Source organism: Daucus carota, chromosome 1, assembly GCF_001625215.2.
Source record: "Daucus carota subsp. sativus chromosome 1, DH1 v3.0, whole genome shotgun sequence".
NCBI lineage: Eukaryota > Viridiplantae > Streptophyta > Magnoliopsida > Apiales > Apiaceae > Daucus > Daucus carota.
The window spans coordinates 40,856,501-40,879,100 of NC_030381.2; the positions used below are offsets into that span (position 1 = coordinate 40,856,501).

The 22,600-nt window shown below is 34.4% G+C and overlaps 1 protein-coding gene and 1 long non-coding RNA gene across 2 annotated transcripts; both read left to right on the forward strand.

The window, feature by feature from the left end:
- The first annotated feature begins 1,946 nt into the window (after positions 1–1,946).
- LOC108203182 (uncharacterized) lies at positions 1,947–21,225 on the forward strand. Its single transcript, XM_017371965.2, has 23 exons — positions 1,947–3,064; positions 5,947–6,062; positions 6,855–7,063; positions 7,878–7,997; positions 8,933–9,061; positions 9,145–9,270; positions 10,137–10,192; positions 10,283–10,382; positions 10,469–10,586; positions 10,816–11,022; positions 12,435–12,771; positions 13,726–13,819; positions 13,990–14,098; positions 14,434–14,705; positions 14,846–14,973; positions 15,397–15,631; positions 17,761–17,949; positions 18,053–18,339; positions 19,546–19,762; positions 19,868–20,110; positions 20,380–20,459; positions 20,538–20,702; positions 20,792–21,225. The coding sequence occupies exons 1-22, from the start codon at positions 2,238–2,240 to the stop codon at positions 20,683–20,685; spliced, it is 4,347 nt and encodes a 1,448-aa protein (XP_017227454.2). The 5' UTR covers positions 1,947–2,237; the 3' UTR covers positions 20,686–20,702; positions 20,792–21,225.
- On the forward strand, positions 12,779–13,455 carry LOC135149166 (uncharacterized). Its single transcript, XR_010287337.1, has 2 exons — positions 12,779–12,968; positions 13,091–13,455. It is a non-coding gene; the product is annotated as an uncharacterized LOC135149166 (long non-coding RNA).
- Positions 21,226–22,600: the final 1,375 nt, after the last annotated feature.

Genomic DNA, 22,600 nt, shown 5'->3' on the forward strand with positions numbered 1-22,600 from the left:
TATATTTTTCTAACTAAAAAAAACTCAATTTTCTAAAAATAACATTAGACAACATAGCGACTACCTTTTTTTAACTACAACGCCATTATCTTTTTTAGATTTCTAACCAAAGAAACCGATTTTCTAGGAATAACACATGTAACATACCTATATAACAAATATTAATATATATAATTATTAATATATAACCGATGATATGTTTCAAATAAATACATTGATGTTATTTTTAATTACTCCATATTGTCACTTTAAAAGTAATATCATAGATCTATAATATTTATTTATATTATACTATATTATATATTATTATTATATTAAAACTGAAATATTAATAATTTTATTGGTCGGTCGAGTTTTATCAGCCAGTCGGTATTATTTTACGAGTCTGCTTAATATATAATGTGTTATAATAAAAAAAAATTATTATCAATTAAGCCAAAACTTTTAAAAATTCGGTCATGTTCGGTTTGTATTTCAATTAAATTTAAAATATAAATGATAAAATTACAAATGATATAAATCACCGGTGAATGGCACGGCCTATAAACTGGTATGTATAATAATTCTTCACAACAGACGAGATATCATAATTGATTATAAAAATTTGTTAATTCAACAATACAAACAATAAGGCTATGTTACAAAATGGGATGAATACAATCTACAGAACTTATCAATTTTCTAAACTTCAACTATATCCAAAAGCAAGAATAATAGAACTGCACAGATAAAAATTAAGAACAAGAGGTTTTTCAAAATTTCAAGTGGATTGTGATTCTCTGCCTGAAGATTTTCTATATTGAAGAATCTTTCAAGTAAAATTACTTGTCTGCCTACAAAATTTGAAGGGCAAAACTTTATAGATTAGTCTTGCTTAAATATTCTAGATTGCACGTTAGTTGCTACTTAATGAATACATAAAAATGAAATACAAAGTTTGAATATATATCCAAGAGATATGGTGTGCTGCAACAGTTCCCTAATTCTTTCTTTGCATTCAACATTTAGGAAAATATTCGTCCTCTCTAATGGAAAGCATAGTTGTATATTTCCTTGTTGTATTGTTATAATTGATAGGTTTCGAAGTCTTCGATATATAATCAAGACTTTTTATAACTTATCTTTCAAAATAGTTGCCACTTTTCTTTGTTCAACCTATGTGACTATTGTCTTTTTTTTGACATATAGTCACCAATTTATAAGTATTAAATTAACAGTTGATATGCTAATTTAGTAGATGTCGATGACTTCTTACATTATCAGTTGGTAATCGTGGATGGGTTGAATAGCAGTTGATAACTTATTTATTCCTCGTTTGTTGATACTTTGACTAGTCGTTAATATTAACTCCACATAAGTAGTTTAAATGACTTAGACTATTTACAATATGTCATTCTAACCACAAATGCGTTGATAAAACAGTTACATTATCAATTGATCAATCAAATCCTAACAACAATTAATAATTGAAAAGAGCTAGTTTTGTTATATTACCCTATCATCTGTTGATGGGCTTTTTGATCAACGAATATCATATAATTACTTGAAAATTATTATTTTACACGATTTCATCATTTATTTATATCAGCAAGACCTTATTATTTATATTGGTAAGATTTTGAAGAAGAATTAAATACCCGGATATAATTATAATCGATAAGATTTAATTATTGAAATTTGATAAAGTTATATATATGTAAATATTAATTGAATTACTAAGATATTAAATATTAATAGATTGATCTATTATAGTAATAAAATATTGCTACATTATAGTATATCATACTTTATCCAACAGATTTTATAATTCCATTTTCCGAAAAAAATAAAATGCAATATAGTTTACCATCTTGAAGTTTCCGATGAAAGATATCTCTAATAAATGAAGTATAATTAAAGCAACTTTAAAAAGGAAGTTAAATTTAATAATGCAAAGAAAGAAAGTAAATTAATAATCTCCACTCCCCACTCTCTCACCTTCCTCCATCTACTCCCAATTCACTTACCTTTCCTTCTTTCACAGCAAACCCAATTCACAATTTAGGGTTTTTCCCCATTCCCCTAATTTTCAATATATACATACACGAATCCTATCTCTATAATCTATAATCACTCTCTTCACTTTACACACACTCACACACTAAATTAGGGTTTTGTTCTCCGATATGCAATTCGTAGCTCCTGATTTAGGGTTCACTATGTAATCACACTATATATACACTGATTATTATATATATATGGGGAATTTATATGTTTTATCGGTTGTTCTTGTTTTGTTTGTTTGGATTACAAACCCTAGGTTTTTTATCGGTTATGTGATTTCGAGAGATGAAGAGTTTTCGATCTCGAATTTCGATGATTTGAGTTTGTTTCACCAGGATTACTCACCGCCTTCGCCACCGCCTCCGCCTCCACATCCACCGTCGGTGACTTGTGAGGATGATTTAGGTGGAGTAGGGTCGTTGGATACTACTTGTAAGATTGTTGCGAGTGTTAACATTTCGAAAAATGTGTATATAGCAGGGAAAGGCAATTTTTATATCCTTTCGAATGTTAGTGTTACTTGTTTGTCTCCTGGATGTGAGGTTTCGATTAATATAACGGGGAATTTTAGTTTAGGGGAGGATGCTCAGGTTGTAGTTGGTTATTTTGACCTTACGGCTGATAATGCGACTTTTGGTAACGGTTCTGTGGTGAATACGACTGCATTGGCAGGGGATCCGCCGGCTCAAACGAGTGGGACACCACAGGGTATTGAAGGTGCGGGTGGAGGACATGGAGGGAGAGGTGCTTGTTGTTTGAATGATAAGGAGAAGTTACCAGAGGATGTTTGGGGTGGGGATGCGTATTCGTGGAACTCTTTGAGGATGCCGGATAGTTTTGGGAGTAAAGGGGGGACAACAAGTAAGGAGGAGGATTATGGTGGCGGTGGAGGTGGAATTATTAAGTTGATAGTTAACAACTATCTTGAGGTGAATGGTAGTTTGGTGGCTGATGGTGGGAATGGAGGTCCTAGGGGTGGAGGAGGATCTGGAGGCAGCATTTTCATCACTGCTCATAAAATGTAAACTTCTTCTCCTATTTTGCATGACTTTTTGTTCTTAATTTAATCACTATTCGCTTGTTAGAAATGGTGTGCATTTATATTACATGTATTTTTTTTAATGCAATCTATCATGTATTTCATGTTGCATATTTGGCATTGCCTGGTTTAGTGTCTTGTCAGGGATCTTGGCTTCCAATTATTCTGAAGTGTTGTAAAATTTTCAGGATATGCAAGATTGTTTATCTCTGTGTTCATAATTTTGAATGATGATTTTAGGGCTGTATTAGTGTAATCAGAAATATGCATCCGAGAGAGAGAGAGAGAGATAGTTTCTTCCTAATTTTTACTCTCCCTTGGTTAATTATTGACAGATTTTTTACTATCTGTGAATGTCATGCTTTTTTATTGTGTAGATACAAGTTTATATTGTTATATAGAGGGTAAAAACTGGGAACTAAGGAGCTGCTGCACATATTATGCTTTGGGAGGAAATTTTATCTGTCTCCTTGAGATTAAACTTGCTTTACATGTCCCTGCAAATGCTTTTCTCTAATGATTATGGAAAGTGGATACTGTTGAAATGTGCTTCTTCGTAAAATACTGAGAATATGTGAACTTCACAATATGGGAACACAGAAGGAAGCAAATTGATAAAGGACTCAAATTTTGTGTTACACTGCGCACAAATCTACTGAGTAACATAATATTTACAGCAACATAAGTTTTATGTTTTTTCTTTAAGTTGAATGCTGGAACTTACTAATTTCTATCTAAACTTACTTGAGCTCCATATCATGATAGTTATACATAATTCTAGAGAATCATAAAAAAGTCACTAGATCAGGTTAGTTTGGTTAAGGCTACTAGGTGCTGTATCTATCTACAATCTGCCGGTGATTTGGTGGTAATGTGTTGGCTGCTTTGAGAATAAGTATAAGATGATCACTGTTAATGTGCCACGAAAGTCTATCTGTTTACTTTTGATATATAATAGGCTTGTAAAAATTAAGATGAAGTTGATGAGGCACATAAACAAATTTTGCTATTTTTTAGCAATTAGGATGAAGTAAACAGAGATAAAAGATAATTGATAAGAGGGAAATTGTGTCAATGGAAGTGTTTAAACTAAAAACACGCAAACCTGTAGCTGTAGAATTATTGGCGCTGATGTTTAAATCTTTCTGAAAAAACATGCTAGACATTTAGGCTTCATGAAGAAAAGTCCTACATATGTGCAGGCAGGAGGTAGACATGATTCATGATTATAATTATTTGTTACCCGCTCATTGATATTATGGATACATCCTAGTGTACTAATCTGCTGATTACTATAACAGCCCTCTATATTTTTTCATAGAGATTCTTAACACCTTCACGTATAACTGAACTTAAAGCTGTGAAGTATTATGTAGAGGAAGCAATGAGTAGACATCATACCAAGATAGGGTCGATGGCTAGCAAGATTATTCTTTTCATGAAGAAGCTAGAATTTCTTTCTATATGCTGCCTCGTATCATGTATTTCTGATTCTCCTTTAGTCGTCTGTATTGTGTAATTAGATCACTGAGTTGTCTCCAAGTTATTGCCTAGTTAGGACAACTATGAGGTCGTACCTAAACTTGATATCAAATTCTTGCCGCAATTCGGAATCAATTTGAGCCATAGTATTTCCGTAAAATTTATTCATAGGATAATTTTTAGTAGCTAAGTATTTTTATTACTTAATAAGCCTTGTGGATGAATGCTAGCATGTTGCGAGTACTTAATTGAGTAGGATATGCAGAAGGAACGTAAGACTTGTATTTGAAGAGCACAGAAAAAAAGAAAAGAAGTTCTTATACTTGTAGATATATGTCATTTTTGTTTTTTTTTTCCTTTCCTTGATTGTCTTTCAATTTTTCCCTAGGATGTCCATATTAGTCCATCTGCAGATGTGATCTCATTTTTCTTCTTTACAAAGTTTGGTATCAAGATGATTAGATCCTTAAGTTCTTTTGGTTGTGGATGTATGAGTCCATATTAAAACAGAACTGAGTGTCAGTTTAATGTAACTGGACTAGTGAATTTGTAATAGTTTCTAGTCTTTCTGAGTTAGTTTGCTTTATGTATAATACATTAACACTTTTTTAATCGGATATAATGAAGGATAACAACTACAAATTCAATATTAAGGAAATTAAAGTAGGACAATTCTATGTTGCCAATGAAACAGGACACTCGAATTCCTACAAGCATCTCTAGAACTCTTGTATAGTTATTCCCTGCAGAATAGGTTACATTGTGTAGCAATGTTGGTGTTACACTTATGGATGGGGTAAATAGTGTACGCCTACCTGTATACACAAAAGTGATGCTCATGTTTGACTGCTAATGGCCACAGTTTTCTTTTTCACCCACAGTTACAGAAATCACAAATTACAGTAATGTAACTTAAAGGTTGCCCTGACATCATATATTTATATATCTATGGTTTATTTTTCGAATAATCAAGAACTGATTTTAATAAAATATATCTTCCAAGGAAATTGAACTTGATTTTTGTATCTAAAAGAGTCAGCATCATATAAGCCAACCTACTGCATATATCATTTGTTTTGTATGAAAAAATCAAAATCGTCACCTTTTGAGGCGATAAATTTGTGTTGTTTATTGCCTTGTCTTTAAGTAGTGGGTTAACTTTGCTGTGTCAGAGGTTAGTTCCTTGAGAATTGGGGCTTATCTATGCATGAAATTGTCTGTGCTGTAAGCACGATTGTGAACACAAATTATGCCAAGGATGCATTCAAGTGTCAATATCTGCACTATTACTTTATCCGCTTCTGAAAATATGTGGAGTATTGTTTATCACACATCAGTTGCCTTGATATACTGATCGATCGATTATACATCTGTGTTTACAGGATTGGTACTGGCACAATAACTGCTTGTGGAGGTGATGGGTTTGGTGGCGGGGGTGGTGGAAGGGTCTCTGTTGACGTGTTTAGCAGGCATGAGGATCCTAAAATTAAAGTTCATGGTAAGAGCTATTATGCGCGCGCGCACATGTCAAATACAACTGCTGTTTGGTTGAATTATGACTAGATTAAACTTCATTTCTTGCTGCCAGTGCTAGAATCAACTTGCTAGTGGAATGTGTGTTTCTCTGCCTTATTTTCTGTATCTGGGTGTGAGGGGGATATATGGGAGGGCTGGGATGAGTTAGCTGAAGCCAGGCTACTGGCACATAAATTTTAAAATTGGCTCCACAACCACAAAAGTTCATAATATCAGTGGAGCTCTAGAACCTTATGGAACGTTCACTCTAGATAGGAGAATCACTTAATATGACGTTTCTATTATCTAGTATGTTTCGACACAAATGATGAAGCCAAATTTATGTAGGTCACATGTCAATATATATCGTAAAATTCCAATTAGATTACTTCAGGTTTGATAAGATTATAGTTTTTTTCCTTTTGGAAGATACAGGAGGGGTGCATGAAAATGTGATTGATAAATGGGCTTTTGAAAACGATATTATATCATTTTAGGAGTAAATGTGATAGTTCATCATATCCCCTTAGGTTTTCTAATCTCAAGAATCAAGAACAAGGAGACTTGGAAAAAAAATATTATATCTAATACTGCTGTCACACACACACACACATAATTATATGCGTATGTGAGAAAATTTTAGTCTTCTTTTTTTTAGGGGGTAGATTTGATGTTTTCAACCTTGTCTGTTAGTGGTTACAGGCTTATGTTTCATTTCATACTATTTTTTGAGTTCAAGTTCTCGCAGCTGAAAATTATATGTTCTTGGTTGCAGGTGGAAGCAGTCTTGGTTGTCCTGAGAATGCAGGTGCTGCAGGGACTTTCTATGACACTGTTCCACGGAGCCTTTTTGTTAACAATCATAACAAATCAACAGATACTGACACACTTCTTTTGGAATTTCCATACCAGCCCCTGATGACAAATGTTTATATTGAAAACCAAGCTAAGGCTGCTGTCCCTTTGCTCTGGAGTCGTGTCCAGGTCAGTGAAATGTGGATGATATTCCACAATTCTTTTTGAACTAAAAGAAGTAAGAACTTCGCTGTATGGTCATTAGGATTTGACTTTTTTATGAATAGTTACAGCATAACCTGAACTTTAAGTCTTTGACTCAATATAGACTTACAGTCTGATATCTAAACTCTTGGCCTGACATTTGCTTCACGTCTATAAATAAACCCGTGTTCTTCATATTTTAGTATAAAGAAAAAATTTGTACATACCGGTACACAATGAGGGTTACTATAAACAATTTGGATTTGGGGCTATATACTTGTGTACAATAGTCACTCTGAGTTCTGTCCCGTACTGAATATAAGTGTCTTCACTTGTTGGAGAATTCAATATGAGTAATCTAATTAGTGATCTCAGAGGAAATGGGACAACCAAACAAATCTGCCTGTTTGGGGGATGATGCATCCTTTAGGCAAGTGTGTTGATTTTATCTTAACACTCACATCTTATCTGCTTATGCTGTGTTACTGGTTTACCAATATTTTAGTGCATTTCAATTTCATTATTTTTTTTTGACAGGATCCTTGTTTGTCCTTTAAATATTAGAAGTGCATCTGCCTAGATACCCCCGTCATTCATCCGAAATTTTGATTTTTTCAGTTTACCAATTAATGCTGAGTTACTGTGTACAAATAAAAATGTACCTGTAAGCATTAAGAAATGTAAGAGTTTCAACACCTGCATCTGTAAGATGGAACTATTTATCTTAAAACCTAATATCTTCTGTGGAATGTATCTCTAGGCACTATAATTAAGCCAAACATGTACTAAATATTTGCAGGTCCAAGGACAAATCAAACTTGTAACTGGTGGAGCGTTGAGCTTTGGGCTAGCACATTATTCTTTATCAGAATTTGAACTGTTAGCAGAAGAGTTGTTAATGAGTGATTCTGTAATCAAGGTATTCATCAAATCTCATTTGTAAATGCTCTGTTAATTGTTGTTATGTGGGCAATGTTAAGCGTTCATAGAAATTTTCTCAGATTTTGAAAAAAAGAAGAAAGGATTGAGATAAAAACAGAAGATATTGAGATCATAAACAAAAAAGATTTAGATAATGGGAAAGAACACCTCTGTCAGATAATCATCTAAGATTCTGTTGTTATTACTTAGTAGTATGTGCTCAGGCAACCTGTAATATGTCTCCAAATATCGAATTATTACTGTACAGAACTTAAGAAAAGCAGCTAGGATCGAGCTCACACTTTGGTTTGAACATCTAAATTAATGATACAGAAATTACTGACTAGAAGATAATAAATGGCATATACCCAATTGTCAGCCAACTGGGAAACATCAGTAAATCGGATTTGGTTTTGAGAAAAATTCATGGTTTTTATAATAGTTGTAAAAAGTAGATGGGCTTTTATGTATTGTAATTGATCACACTCCCTCCGTCCCATTTATGTCAGCCACAATCCCAAAATTTTACTTGTCCCACAACAATATAGTTCTTTGGTAACTATCAGTGTGTTTAAGGGGATTGAATAAAATATGGAATTTGATTGATGGACAAAATAAGTGGGACGGAGGGAGTAATATTTATTTTCCGTTAGCAGTGAGATTTTTTCAAGAATGTAAGAGCAGCTTCTGTTTACATCTTAGTTTATATCTATATTTTTGTTTAGACTCTGATTGTTTATGAACATGAAGTAAAATCTTCTACATTTTAAAGAAAAAGTGACTCGTAAGAGGATTATTTGGTCAGATAATCTCCCTTTCAGACGATCATCGTCATAGCTTAACCTTTTGAACAATATGTTCTCTGTTTTCTAGTTCTGTTTGATGTATTCTAAGTCACTGATGGCGTGCCCTAATTTTGTTGATGCTTTATAGGTTTATGGTGCACTTCGGATGTCTGTCAAAATATTTCTGATGTGGAATTCAGAACTGCTAATAGATGGCGGTGGAGATGCTAATGTTGAGACATCCTCGCTTGATTCTAGTAATCTCATAGTTCTCAAGGTGCTCCAACCTAATGTCAATTATTGCCTTGGCTGGTTCCTGTTTGGCCTAGATTTTTGACTTGTAATTATTTAACTTTGCAGGAATCTTCTCTTATCCATTCAAATGCCAATCTGGGTGTTCATGGACAAGGTTTATTGAACTTGTCTGGACCAGGAGACACTATTGAAGCACAACATCTGGTTCTGTCTTTGTTTTACAATATCAATGTAAGTGGATGTCTCATGTAGTTCTCCTTATTGTTCATCATCTCTTGGATTTGTGGCCATAAGATGTCCAATTTTTACTTCTGTATTTCTGTGAGACTTTTACATATTGTGGCTCTACAGAAACCTTTACTTAGCTTTTGCTGTGTTTTTTTTTTTTTGCTAAATTGTTTCTGTTTTTTTGTTCTATTTTATTTTATTTATAATTGTGACCAGTAACAAGGCATATGTTCAAGTTTGATGGTAGTAGTTTACTAGTTTCTATCAGATTACATATGGTTGCTGTGGCATTTGCATTACTCAATACTTTTTTTTGGCAACCATCAGTTATCTAAATTGGGTTGTGTCTGGATCACAAGTCAAATCTTTAGATTTGTAGTGTGTTGAATGTCTTGTTAATTAGTATAGAGTTAATGATTGAGGAAGGGGGATGCAATTAGGCCAAAATTATTGGACATTATATTGTATATCAGAATTTACTTGTAAGGTGCTAAGGTTCTCAAATTCTGACATGCTTTTGCTAATTAAGTGTCCTAGTATTATATATTATATAAGTGTGTGTGTGTGTGTGTGTATTTAGTGCTGAAATTAAACCTTCCATACACCATCTTTTTAATTTACTGCTGATGGCAGAAATGATTCACAGGATGTGCCTTTATTGTTTGTGCTAAACTTAATAGTGCCATCTCATTCTAATGTATCTGGTGTCATTGCATAATGAATCATTACTGGTTTACATATTGATAGTATGTTTAGCGGAATCACAATTGCTCTATGCTTCAAGTACTTTGTGAAGTGTAGGTTGTACAACATCTGCTTTATGTAACAAATTTATATTAACTACAAGTTTTGCTTCTTTTGGCATGAAGGTTGGCCCTGGATCTACTTTGCGTGGTCCACTAGTAAATGCCACCAAAGATGCTGTGTAAGCAGTGCTAATTTTTTAATTTTGTTGTGATATCATCTTTGTATATCAGGAGGCAAAATTTAATTAACCATTTTTACCTGAAACTAGGGTACCAAAGCTGAATTGCAACAGTCAAGAGTGTCCAGTTGAATTGCTTCATCCACCTGAAGATTGTAACGTGAACTCTTCGCTGTCCTTTACGCTTCAGGTGTTTTTTTAATAAATTACGTGGTTAGCCAATTGGTGTAGTTTTTGTAAAATCGTTTAATAATTTTCATTGTAAATCATGCTTAGATATGTCGAGTTGAAGATATCCTTGTTGAAGGCCTTGTAGAAGGGTCAGTTGTTCATTTTCACCGTGCAAGAACTATTGACATTCAGCCTTCTGGAATCATCACCACCTCTGGGATGGGTAAAGCGTGCCTTATTACTTTAATATGTCATTAAAAATATATGGTTATCTTCTGTTCGAACATGTGTTAAATATGCGTCCAGTGTGGTATAGTCCATATAGAATATATCTCACCCCAAATAACCTTTCCTGAAAGGAGTGCATACCTTTTGATGACATTTTCTAGATGCGTATCACTGTGTATTGATATAACTAGTTATCAGTATTGTCTTTTATTATGTCTTTGCAGGTTGCATTGGTGGTGTTGGTAGAGGTAAATTAGTTGGTGGTGTTGGCAGCGGAGCTGGGCATGGCGGGAGAGGTGGTAATGGCTGTTACAATGATAGCTGCATTGGGGGTGGTATTTCATATGGAGAGGCTGATCTTCCTTGTGAACTGGGAAGTGGAAGCGGAAATGATAGTGTAATTGGTTACACAGCTGGCGGCGGTATTCTAGGTGAGCTTGAGTTTTTTTTCTTTCAGACTTGTCGAGTAAGAATATTAAATTTCTGATCAAAATCTCATTTAATGCCGTTGCTGCTAGTCATGCTACCTGTTGTCGCTCTTTTTCTTTTGCCTCAAAAATTGTTCGACATGGTGTGTAGCTGGAAAAAAATTTTCCTGTAGCAAATTAATCAGCTGACCCGTACTCAAGAATTTTATGCTGTAATGAAGTCCAATGACTTTCTAAAAGATTAAAATAGGTAAGAGGCTTGCTAGTAGCTTAGTAGGACTGGTGATTGTACTTGTAAATTGACTTACTTTTACTTGATGTATATAGGCTGAAATCGCACATCTCTAAGTGAAGAAACTTGTAATAAGAGTGCTTCAGTATATACCTTGGATTGGAATTTGTATTCTCAAACCCAGGGACGGATCTAGAAATTTGTGATTGTGGGGGCAAAAAAGTTTAACCTTGTAATTGGTGAGATTTTAAATCAGTTTAAACATAATATTAGAGAAAAATGAGGTACAAAGGCAAGCGAAATGATAAGTTTTTTGAGAAAAAACACCAGAAATAAACTCTGCTCTTAGGTGTCAACATTAGGTCATTTACCATGTGGGCAATAACTAACATATTCGCACTCATGGAAGATATATCATACATATATAAAATTCAGTGGGGGAAAGTACCCTCACTGCCCCCACTGTAAATCCTCCCCTGCTCAAACCTCTCTAAAATTATCTTCTGAAGACTGGAGTGAGGCCTTACATGAAATGTAAACGTATAGATAAATACATTTTATATCAATAGATACAGAAGAGGGGATCTTATTAGTCTGCCAACTTCTATCCTAAAGAAGTAGCTCCATCATGCAGCAGTAGTCATCTTTGTATATTGTAATTGTAATACAGTTAAACCTCGATGAAGTAATGCTCAGGATCAGGATAGAAATCATTTTCGAGATTAAATATATAGTATCTCTATCAAGTTGTGACCGATATATTTTGTTAATTTATCGATTCTTATTGAGATTCTACTGTACGTGGTGTTTAAATACAGTAATCAAGTACTACCAAGACATGTACGAATATGACTCATATTCGGTTCTGCCGGACCGGACCGGACCGACCGAATTATTTCGGTTCGGTTCCGGTTCGGTCCATATACAAACTTCGGTCCGGTCCGGTCCGGAAAATTTAAGAACTTCGGTCTTCGGTCCTTTCGGTGCGGTCCGGTTCTGGACCGAACCGACCGAATGCTCAGCCCTAAATATGAGTAAGCAATGTTTCAGATGTCCATCTAAGACATCAAATGATATGCAGTATGCACTTGAGTTTGAATGCTGCAATTTTCTTAGGTTAATGTCTCGGCTCGGTTAAAATTAAGTTTTGTACTTTTATCACTTGTGTTGTTTTACTATGCAGTGATTGGTTCGTGGGAACAGCCGTTAACAAGCTTATCAGTTAAAGGCTCAGTGAAAGCTGATGGAGGAAGTTTTGGGGACAAGAGTCATAGTAGATACTTTGTTGGGTCAGATAATGTGAATGAAGGTATTGGCGGTGCATCTGGTGGAACAATTCTTCTGTTCTTGCGGGCACTTGCTCTTGGTGACTTGGGTATTCTTTCAAGTGTTGGGGGTCATGGTAGTCCAGATGGAAGTGGCGGAGGGGGTGGTGGTAGAATCCATTTTCATTGGTCAGACATTCCGACAGGAGATGTGTACCAGCCTGTAGCTAGCGTGGAAGGAAGTATCCATGCTAGGTTTGTATTTATTATTCTGAAAGTATCATCATTTGTTTGTGCGTTCTTCTGCATCTTCATAAACTAACCTTCTGATTTGTTTGTCCCAAGTTAGTGCCATCTCTACGTACTGTGCTGCTGCTGTTTTATTATACTTCTCAATTATCTTGATTTTTCTTTTAAGTTTTAACTGCAGTGTTCCCCCATCTCCTTACTTGGTATGTGTTTATATATCCAATGATATGGGGGTTCAATCCTTTTCTCTGTAACTTTTATATATGTCTCTCTAGTAGTAGAGAAACCTTTTTAAGAGCACTTCGGTTGTTCTGTTTGACCATAGAATTATATGTACCAAGCTACAAACCTCCCGACTAAGCTGCCTGATCAAAGCTCTTGGTAATTGTTTCTCGGACCATTTTCAGTTACTTTTAATCTCTTTTGTGAACTTGTACACTGTAGAAATTGTTTTAGTTCTGTGTCATGTATCTGCCTTCGTTCTTTTACTTCACTCTCTGTACTAATTTGTCTTTTTTTACATATTACTAAGCTAAGTTTAGATTGAATTATAGCACAACATTACAATAAGGCTACTTAATTTGTTGTGTCCAACATATTGATTAATTATACGAGATGAGGCCGGATATATAGTTTGGAACCTAGTTTATTTCTGTTGAGTATTGAGCAATATATTTCTTTTCTTTTTTTCTAAATGATACAACACTCATATTTTGCAAATACTACATCTACAATCTAGGAGTCAGGTTCCTTATGTCAAGCTACAGATTATATTGTCTTCAGTTATGAAACATCTCCTTCTAAGAGTCGTAACCTTTTTGTATTTGTCGCAAATATTGGCCTTCAGCAGATTTATTTCTCATGATATCAAAGTTTTAGCTTTCTATTAATATTATTGTCACAGGTGTTGCAAACTTTTTATCATTTAATTTCACTGATTTGATGTTAATTACTATATAGCGGAGGCGTGGGTGGGAAGCAAGGTGGTGCAGGGGAAAATGGAACAATAACTGGAAAAGCTTGCCCAAAAGGGCTTTATGGGACATTTTGCACGGTATGTACACTCTGAGTTCTTCCATTTTACTTATATATTGTTGGAGTACATACAATTCTTATCTATTGCTTAAGAGTAATATATGAAAATCCAGATGCTACTTGAAATGCTTTTAAATAAAATTGCTTGTAGTAATGAGGTTAGTATGTTTGCATATTGCCTTATTGCAGGAATGTCCTGCTGGTACATATAAAAACGTAACGGGATCCGATATGTCCCTTTGCTATGAGTGCCCGTCTTCTGGTCTTCCCAGGCGTGCATTTTATGTTGCTGTCCGAGGTTATCACAGATGATCTTTTCTTTTTTGATTATTCATACTCAAGTTCCTATGTGAAACTGTGACTTCTACGCGTAGTTATCAGTATTAGTGTGTACACAACTAGTCTGCTTCAAGTTCTGGTATATGCTACTGTTGCTATGGCAATGGTGCTGCAAGCCTATTGATGTTTATTACTTGCAAAGGTTTTGTCAGTTGCTACTTTATATTATGAAATATTGGTGTGAGTTTTATAATATTTTTGTGTTTAATCTTTATCGACGCAATGTTATTGTTGCTCCTGTAGTGTTTTACATGATAATTGCATCTTTTGATTATGACCTTACTGTTGTAACAGGCGGTATCGCTGAATTACCCTGCCCTTACAAGTGCATTTCCGACAGATATCACATGCCACACTGTTACACAGCACTAGAAGAGTTAATATACACATTCGGTGGCCCATGGTTATTTTGTCTCATTCTTTTAGGGATTCTCGTACTTTTAGCTCTGGTGCTTAGCGTTGCTCGAATGAAATTTGTGGGCACTGATGAATTGCCTGGTCCTGCCCCCACACATCATGGGTCTCAGATTGATCACTCATTCCCTTTCCTGGAATCACTGAATGAGGTTATATTTTACTCATCATTAAAATAGCTTCTGATAATGTGGGCCAACATGCTTTACGGCCCTGTATTTTGTTGAGCTTTTTTTAATGTATCATTCTTTTATCTTTTCATTTTTAACATGAACGATACTTTACATATTAGGTCTTGGAGACTAATAGAGTTGAAGAATCACAAGGTCATGTGCATAGAATGTACTTCATGGGATCTAATACTTTCAGCGAACCTTGGTATCTACCTCACACTCCCCCGGAGCAGATTAAAGAAATAGTGTGAGCAGTCCAGCCTTCTTTTTTTATTTTGCTTGCTGCTTCCCGTTGTTCAATTGAGATATACCTTTGTTTATGTTTTCTATTTGTCAGTGAAAAACAAAGATTCTATGGGTTAGTTTTTTACATGTAAATACATACTCCCTCCGTCCCTCTCGATTCTTAACATTGGGGGGACGTAGGCGTGGCACGCACTTTAATGCTCCTATAAAGTATAGTTTTATAACTTTTTTTTTAAAATTTATTTTTGCCGAATAAAAATTTTATGTTTAAATTTTTATTCAGAAAATTAAAATTAAAAAAAAAGTTATAGAACTATGTTTTATAGGTGCATTAAAGTGCGTGTCAAGTAATGAAAATAAAAGTTAAGAAATGAGAGGGACAAAGGGAATACCTTTTACTAAGAGTATTGCACTAATGTAACAGATACGAAGATGCCTTCAATAGATTTGTGGATGAGATAAATGCAATATCAACTTATCCGTGGTGGGAGGGATCAGTGTACAGTATTGTTCGCATACTGGCATATCCTCTAGCATGGTCCTGGCTACAATGGCGGCGTAGAATTAAGTTGCAAAGACTTCGTGAATTTGTGCGATCAGAGTATGATCATGCATGTTTACGTTCATGTCGCTCACGTGCACTCTATGAAGGGCTGAAGGTATTGAATAAGAGTTGGTAGTGGTAAATGTTGTAACATCATAAATTTGACTTTAGATTTAGTAAAATATGTCAAGTAGCGAAAACTCCTAGCCGTATAGTAAGGAATTAATGCCCTAGCCTGTTCATTTACTGCTTTTCTACTATGTTCACCTCTCAATCTCCCATGTGAATTACTAACTATAACTTCATAAAGGTTCTAAAATAGTCTAACTTGCTGCCTAACTTGAGGGAGATCTGGTATTTGAGAATTTGTCAAACTTCCACTTGTTGAAGTAAACTAATGTTCTAACACACTTATACACTTATATATATATATATATATATATATATATATATATATATATATATATAGTAAAGTTCTATTGAGACCACTTTTTTTGGAGACCGTGGAGACCGTTTATGTTCTGCAAGTAAAATATGCATAAGAATATTGAAAAACTCATAATTTTGCAAATCATGTTGTACAAAGATCAGTATATCATTTAAAATCTTGAATATCATGTATGTTTTGCATGTAGAATATTATATAATATTTTATCCTGCGGAATATGTTTAGTTTGCAGAACATTTGTTCAATTTGCTGAACATGCACATTCTACTTATTAAACATATATGTTCATCAATAATTTTAATGAATTGGTGATATTTCTTCACAAAATAATGTATTCTGCAGTATTTTGATTTGCAAAATTATGAGTTTTGTAATGTTTTTATGCAATATTTTACTTGCAGAACATAAGTGGTCTCCACGGTCTCCAAATAAAGTGGTCTCCATAGAACTTTACTCTCTCTCTCTCTCTCTCTCTCTCTCTCTCTATATATATATATATATATATATATAGAGAGAGAGAGAGAGAGAGAGAGAGAGAGAGTAAAGTTCTATGAACATATATATATATATATGTTCCTTAAATTCTGTGGTTTAGTCGGAACTTGTTTGTTACAGCTGTTTTCAGAATAGATGCTCAAAGCTTGCCAATTAGTATAATGCAACCTGTTACCGAAGAATATGAAGTAAAGGTATTTTAGATAGTCCCAGGCTAAAAGTAATCAATCCTCACCTGAGCCTATGTGGCATTGTCAGCTATTATTTAAATTACTCTGCTGTGCGCTGTTGTCTTGATATTGGAGCAATACAACAAATGGTGATACTAGTTAGATGCAGTATTGGAGAGAGCAAGACCATCTGTAGTTATGAGCTTTATATGGATTGTCCATTTTGATTTGGCAATGCACCTGCTATCGTGTCTATCACTCAGTGTCAGTGGTCTTATTGCATACTAAATTTGATGCTACAAAATGACAAGTCTCCTAGGAGGGAATTTTTCCCACTTTCAGTGGTAATATGGTTCTCACTTTCGGTCTAGTTAATTCAGTACATATTATCACGGTATATTTTTATGAACAAGATATTCCTATATGTACCTTCGTTCCGGAAAAGAACACTAGTTGCAGCTGAGAGGAATTTAACACTCTTTTCCCTCATATAGGTCAGAAGTAAGAATTATTGTTACTCCTGTTTAGTTGTCCTTTTACTTTACACTCCTTGATAATGCTGTATAATCAGAACATTTAGTTAATTTATTCAAATTATTATTTTTTAAATAAATAAATTGTGCTAGTTCCTTTTCCACAAGCATTTAAGTACACTAGAAAGTAAAAGGACAACTAATCAGAAGAGAATATATAATAATCCTTACTTGTGACTAAGCATTTTAGAAACTTTAAATATGCTAATGAAGTAGAAGGGAAAATTAAATAATAAACAGTAGGGGAGTGAGTGCAAGTAATTTTATATTTATAAGTAATTTCTCTTAAGAGGGGACTGAAAGAGACTCTTATTTGCCTAAATTCATTCTTGGTTGATCCTTTGCCTAAGTATTTCTAGCGAAATCAAATGCAGGACAATACCTTTATTTGTAGCTTAAAAGCTGTAAGCTTTGATGATTAGATTTATTAGCTCTTCTGTGAATGTATTAAAGATAATCACACATATGCAGACTCACATAACTTTGTTATCCCCTTTGAAAGAGTACAGTAAATTTGTTCTGGTATATGTTGTATATATTATTACAATTGAAATGTAGTTGAAGGTTCTTGTAGCTAATTGCACATACAATGCTATAGGTAGCTGCAACCCCTGATCTAATGTTAGGGTACGTAGACTTTTTTCTTGGCGGTGATGAGAAGAGGACGGATCTTCCTCCTCGTCTTAGTCAAAGATTTCCTTTGTCTTTGATGTTCGGAGGTGATGGAAGTTACATGGCACCTTTTTCGCTTCACAGTGACAACATCATCACAAGCCTCATGAGCCAGGTTTTTCATTATTAAAACTTACTCTTCAATTAATGTTTTATCATTTAAGCCTTTATAACCATGGTTTGGAAATTTGTTCTAATTAGTCAACTGTCTCTGTCAGTCTATTCCACCTACCACTTGGTACCGATTTGTTGCTGGCTTAAATGCACAATTACGTTTGGTACGTCGGGGTCGCCTCAAAACAATGTTTCGAGCCGTTCGCAGATGGCTTGATACTTATGCCAATCCTGCATTACGAATCTCTGGTCTTAGGGTTGATCTTGGTTGGTTTCAAGCTACTGGAGGTGGTTATTGTCAATATGGACTTCTTGTCTATGCTGCGGATGATGCTAATCATCTATCCTTTGGAGGTGTGGACCATGCAAAACCTAGTCAGCAGCACTCACGGTAATTGTTTATCAGTCTCAAGTTTCTAAGCTTGCAATCATGGATAATTATGTTGACTAATTGCGTTTTTTTGCAATCATGGATAATTATGTATATGTATCATATATATATACCATAAAGCTGTATCAATTTAAAAGGGGGTTTTCGGTGTCAGTGCTATCACGGATGTGTTAACGTCAGTATGTGCTGGCACCTTTTTATTAATGTAATGGTATATTATGGACATCATGCAACACTCATTTTCTAAAATTGTTTTGTCATCCTGCTTATTTTTCATTATTCGCGTATACCTTGACTTGTCATTTAATGTTTTCCTTAGAATGCTTTCTGTTGCATATATGTCTCATTTACTGCAAGCTTTCTCCTGACATGTTTTGGATGTAATTTGAAAATTTTACAAGCCTACTATTTGACTATTACCTGCCCCGTATTGTTTTCAGATGCTGCATATTATTTGGTACACATTTTTATGGTGTTATATGCTCATAATTGCGTTGTCATGAATCATCACTATTTTATATGATAGTACAGATTTTACTTTCGAAATGAAACACTATAGCAAGTTTAGAGACTAGTAATTTTATAAAAAGTTGTAGCTCTGGCACAATATGGAAGATTTAAGATGCCAAGTCCCAGGTGTTTCTTGAGCGTTTGAGCTCTGTAGTCCTATGCTTATAATTGCGTACATCAGCATAAATCATCACTATTTTATATGATATGGATTTTACTTTTGAAATGAAACATTATGGCAAGTTTAGGCACTAGTAATTTAATAGAAAGTTGTAGCTCTGCCACAATATGGGAGATTTAAGATGCTGAGTGCTAGGTCTTTCTGGCGTGGGTGAAAAATTAGGTTACTTGTTTTCTTAGTTTGATTTTTACAACGGAAATGGTGTATGTTTCCACTGGTGGAATCTCAATTTTACCGAAGTAACTTAACCCTAAGCCCAGATTTAGTTATTCGGGTCATTAGGCACAAATAGGATAATTAGTAAAAAGCTTGTAATGGAGTGAAATTGGTAGCGTGCCTGCAAACTGACAGGTTGATGATCTGGGTCTTGCCTCTTGGTGATTTCAAATCGTTATTAAGCACTGGCCTTCTTTCCGCATAACTAAATTGAATTTGTTTATTATTTCTAAATAATTTTCTTAGCACTGGCCTTCGTAATACATAAATAAATTAACCCTTCTACTCATTGTTGCTAGTGTGGAAGATATAATTCATAGAGAGAATTATTATGGCCATCTGAAAGAAGAGACAACCTTAATCCAATCACCCGTAGTTGATGAAACTAATATGAGACGAAGAATGATACATGGTGGAAATGTAGATGCTAATGACATAGAAGTGCTGGAGGAGAAGCGGGATTTAATTTTTCCTCTCTCTTTCATCATTCACAACACTAAACCCGTAGGCCATCAGGTAATCTCCCCCCCCCCCCCCCCCCCCCCCCCAATCTCCCTCACCCCCTCTCCCACCACCTCCTCCACTCCCTCTTCCTTCAACTTATTTAAAGTAATTTTGCAGGATCTTGTTGGGTTGATCATTTCAATGCTGCTACTAGGAGATTTTAGTTTAGTTTTGCTTACTTTGCTCCAGTTGTATTCCATTTCATTGGCCGACGACTTTCTAGTTTTGTTTATTTTACCCCTTGGGATCATACTACCATTTCCTGCTGGAATCAATGCTCTATTTAGTCATGGACCCAGACGCTCAGCGGGGCTTGCACGTGTCTATGCTTTGTGGAATATCACTTCTTTGGTTAATGTGGTAAGAAATCTCCATCTATGGTAATATCTTTATAAATTGAATAAGATTACATCAAATGCCTCCTTTTTTCCCCTCCCTCTACCTAATGCTCTTCCTCCATGTTCAGATTTAATGATAATTATATTTTCCCAGTTATGAGACACCACATGACACTCTATGGTTACAAATGGGCGTCGCAAAATAGTGTTGCATTGTGCTTCCTTCTTAAAATTACAATTTTCTGCAGACTCCATAACATGATTCATTGATGTACTCTAATTTTTTGCTAGGCGGTTGCATTTATATGTGGATATTATCACTACAGCACGCAGTCAAGTAAAAAAGTACCTTATATTCAGCCGTGGAACATGTAAGTTTTGGGCACACTTAATATGTACATATTTGGATAAGAATTTGTATGCTCAAACTTGTTTTACCTTTGTTGCAGGGATGAAAGTGAATGGTGGGTGTTTCCAGTTGCACTAGTTCTATGTAAATGTATTCAGTCCTGGCTTATAAATTGGCATGTAGCAAATTTGGAGATTCAGGATCGATCATTGTATAGTACTGACTTTGAGGTGTTCTGGCAGTCATGATATTTAACCAATCAAAAGTCAGTTTCTTATATTCTCTTTCGTCTAATTTGATCCTGTCTTTTCTGTGTTTTTTTTAATTTTTTTTTTTTCTTGTCCCTTTTTTAAGATTTTAGTACAGTAGGAGTTACCTATGACGGCAGGTTAGAAATGAAAGGAAATGGAAGTACAGAGAAGATGAGGGAATATTTTGGACCCCTCATTTCAGTGATATAGTTATAGTTTTCTGCACCGTGTAAATATTGCCTTGGCAAATCATAGAGGGTTGTAATCTTCGGTGATTTTCATAATGTTATCATGTTATGGTCCACTTTATTATATATATAGTTTTGGAAAAGCTTAATGAATGCAAATGAGCAGGAGGATTAAAATGTCATATGATGCAGTCTTGTTATTATCACAGTAATAGTAGGTACCTTTTAATTTGAGTGGATTACTTGGTGATGTTTGTGTGTCTCTTCAGCTTCCGTTGCCTAGGCCAAACATTTGTGTGGTACAATGTAATAGTAGGTAGCTTTTAGTTTGCTTCTCTTCTTTCAAGCATATGTTTTCTTTCCTTTGTTTTTCATTGCTTGGTTCGAGTTGGTTCTGTGATTCTTAAACCTGCTTCGGAGTGTTTCTATTTGTATCCCCTTGCCAGCGGAACCCGGTAATACTGTTAACACAATCGGAGATAAGAAATCCAGATCTGAACCTTGTCTTTGGGGGCTGTTGACTCATTTGGGTGTAAGCTTGTGTGGTGTGTGTTACAACTTACTCCCTCCGTCCCACTTGTTCCTATACGTTTCTTTTCACTACTCGCAGATACTTTAATTCTCCTTTATAGTATAGTTTTATAACTTATTTTTAAAATTTTCTTTTTCTCAAAAAGCAAATCTTAAAAATAAGTTATAGAATTATGCTTTACGGGAATATTAAAGAGGTCTGTGTCTAATAAACCTGGACTTTATTATATTAACTGTTGGAGGATATGTGTTGAAAACTGAATTAAATAAATTTTATTTTATTCACATGAGAAAGGACTATCAGGATTGATATAACGAGGAGCGTACCTGTATTTAGAGGGGTGTATTGGATTGGGATTTTAAAGCATTTTTTTGCATTCATGAAATCTGAGGGTATTCGATTGGGATTGTTTGAAATCCATTAAAATCTTGAGGTATTCAATTGGGATTTTAAACTATGCTACAAAATCTAGTGGTATTCAATTGAGATTTTAAATTATGCTTTAAAATCTGATGGTATTCAATTAGGATTGTTTAAAATCCATTATAATCTGATGGTATTCAAATGCTGATGGATTTTTTTTCATTTCATAAAATGATGGATTTTGTGGCATTCTTCGGTGTATTTTAAGTTTTTTGAAATCCCACCAAATTCAATGGGATTTTGAAGCATTGTACCTAAATCCTATCAACTCTGCGACATTTCATCAAGAATCCGCAAAAAATCAAAATCCCATACAATCCATTAAAATCCATAGACTAAAAACAATGCATTAAAATCCCAATCGAATACACCCCCGTTAGTTTGATGTTTTGAATTTGACCAACTAAACATTTCAAACTTGAATTTGCCTTGATCTTTGATATGCAGTATTTGGATTTGGATTTGAAAATTTGAATTAATTTTACATGTCAATACAAGTAATAAATTTTATTTGTTTTTCCTCGATCAACTTATCATATATTATACTATTTTTATTATCAAATTATAATATACTCCCTCTGTCCAATCAAATCAGGATGTTTATGTTCACCGTTTACAGTTTACACGTATTTTGAGTTTCTTATAAAATATAGTTCAATAACATTTTTTAATTTATTTTTTTTTGAATAAAAATTTAAACGTCAAATTTTTTTTCAGAAAATTTTTAAAGAAAAATATTATGGAACTATAATTTATAAGAGTCTCGAAA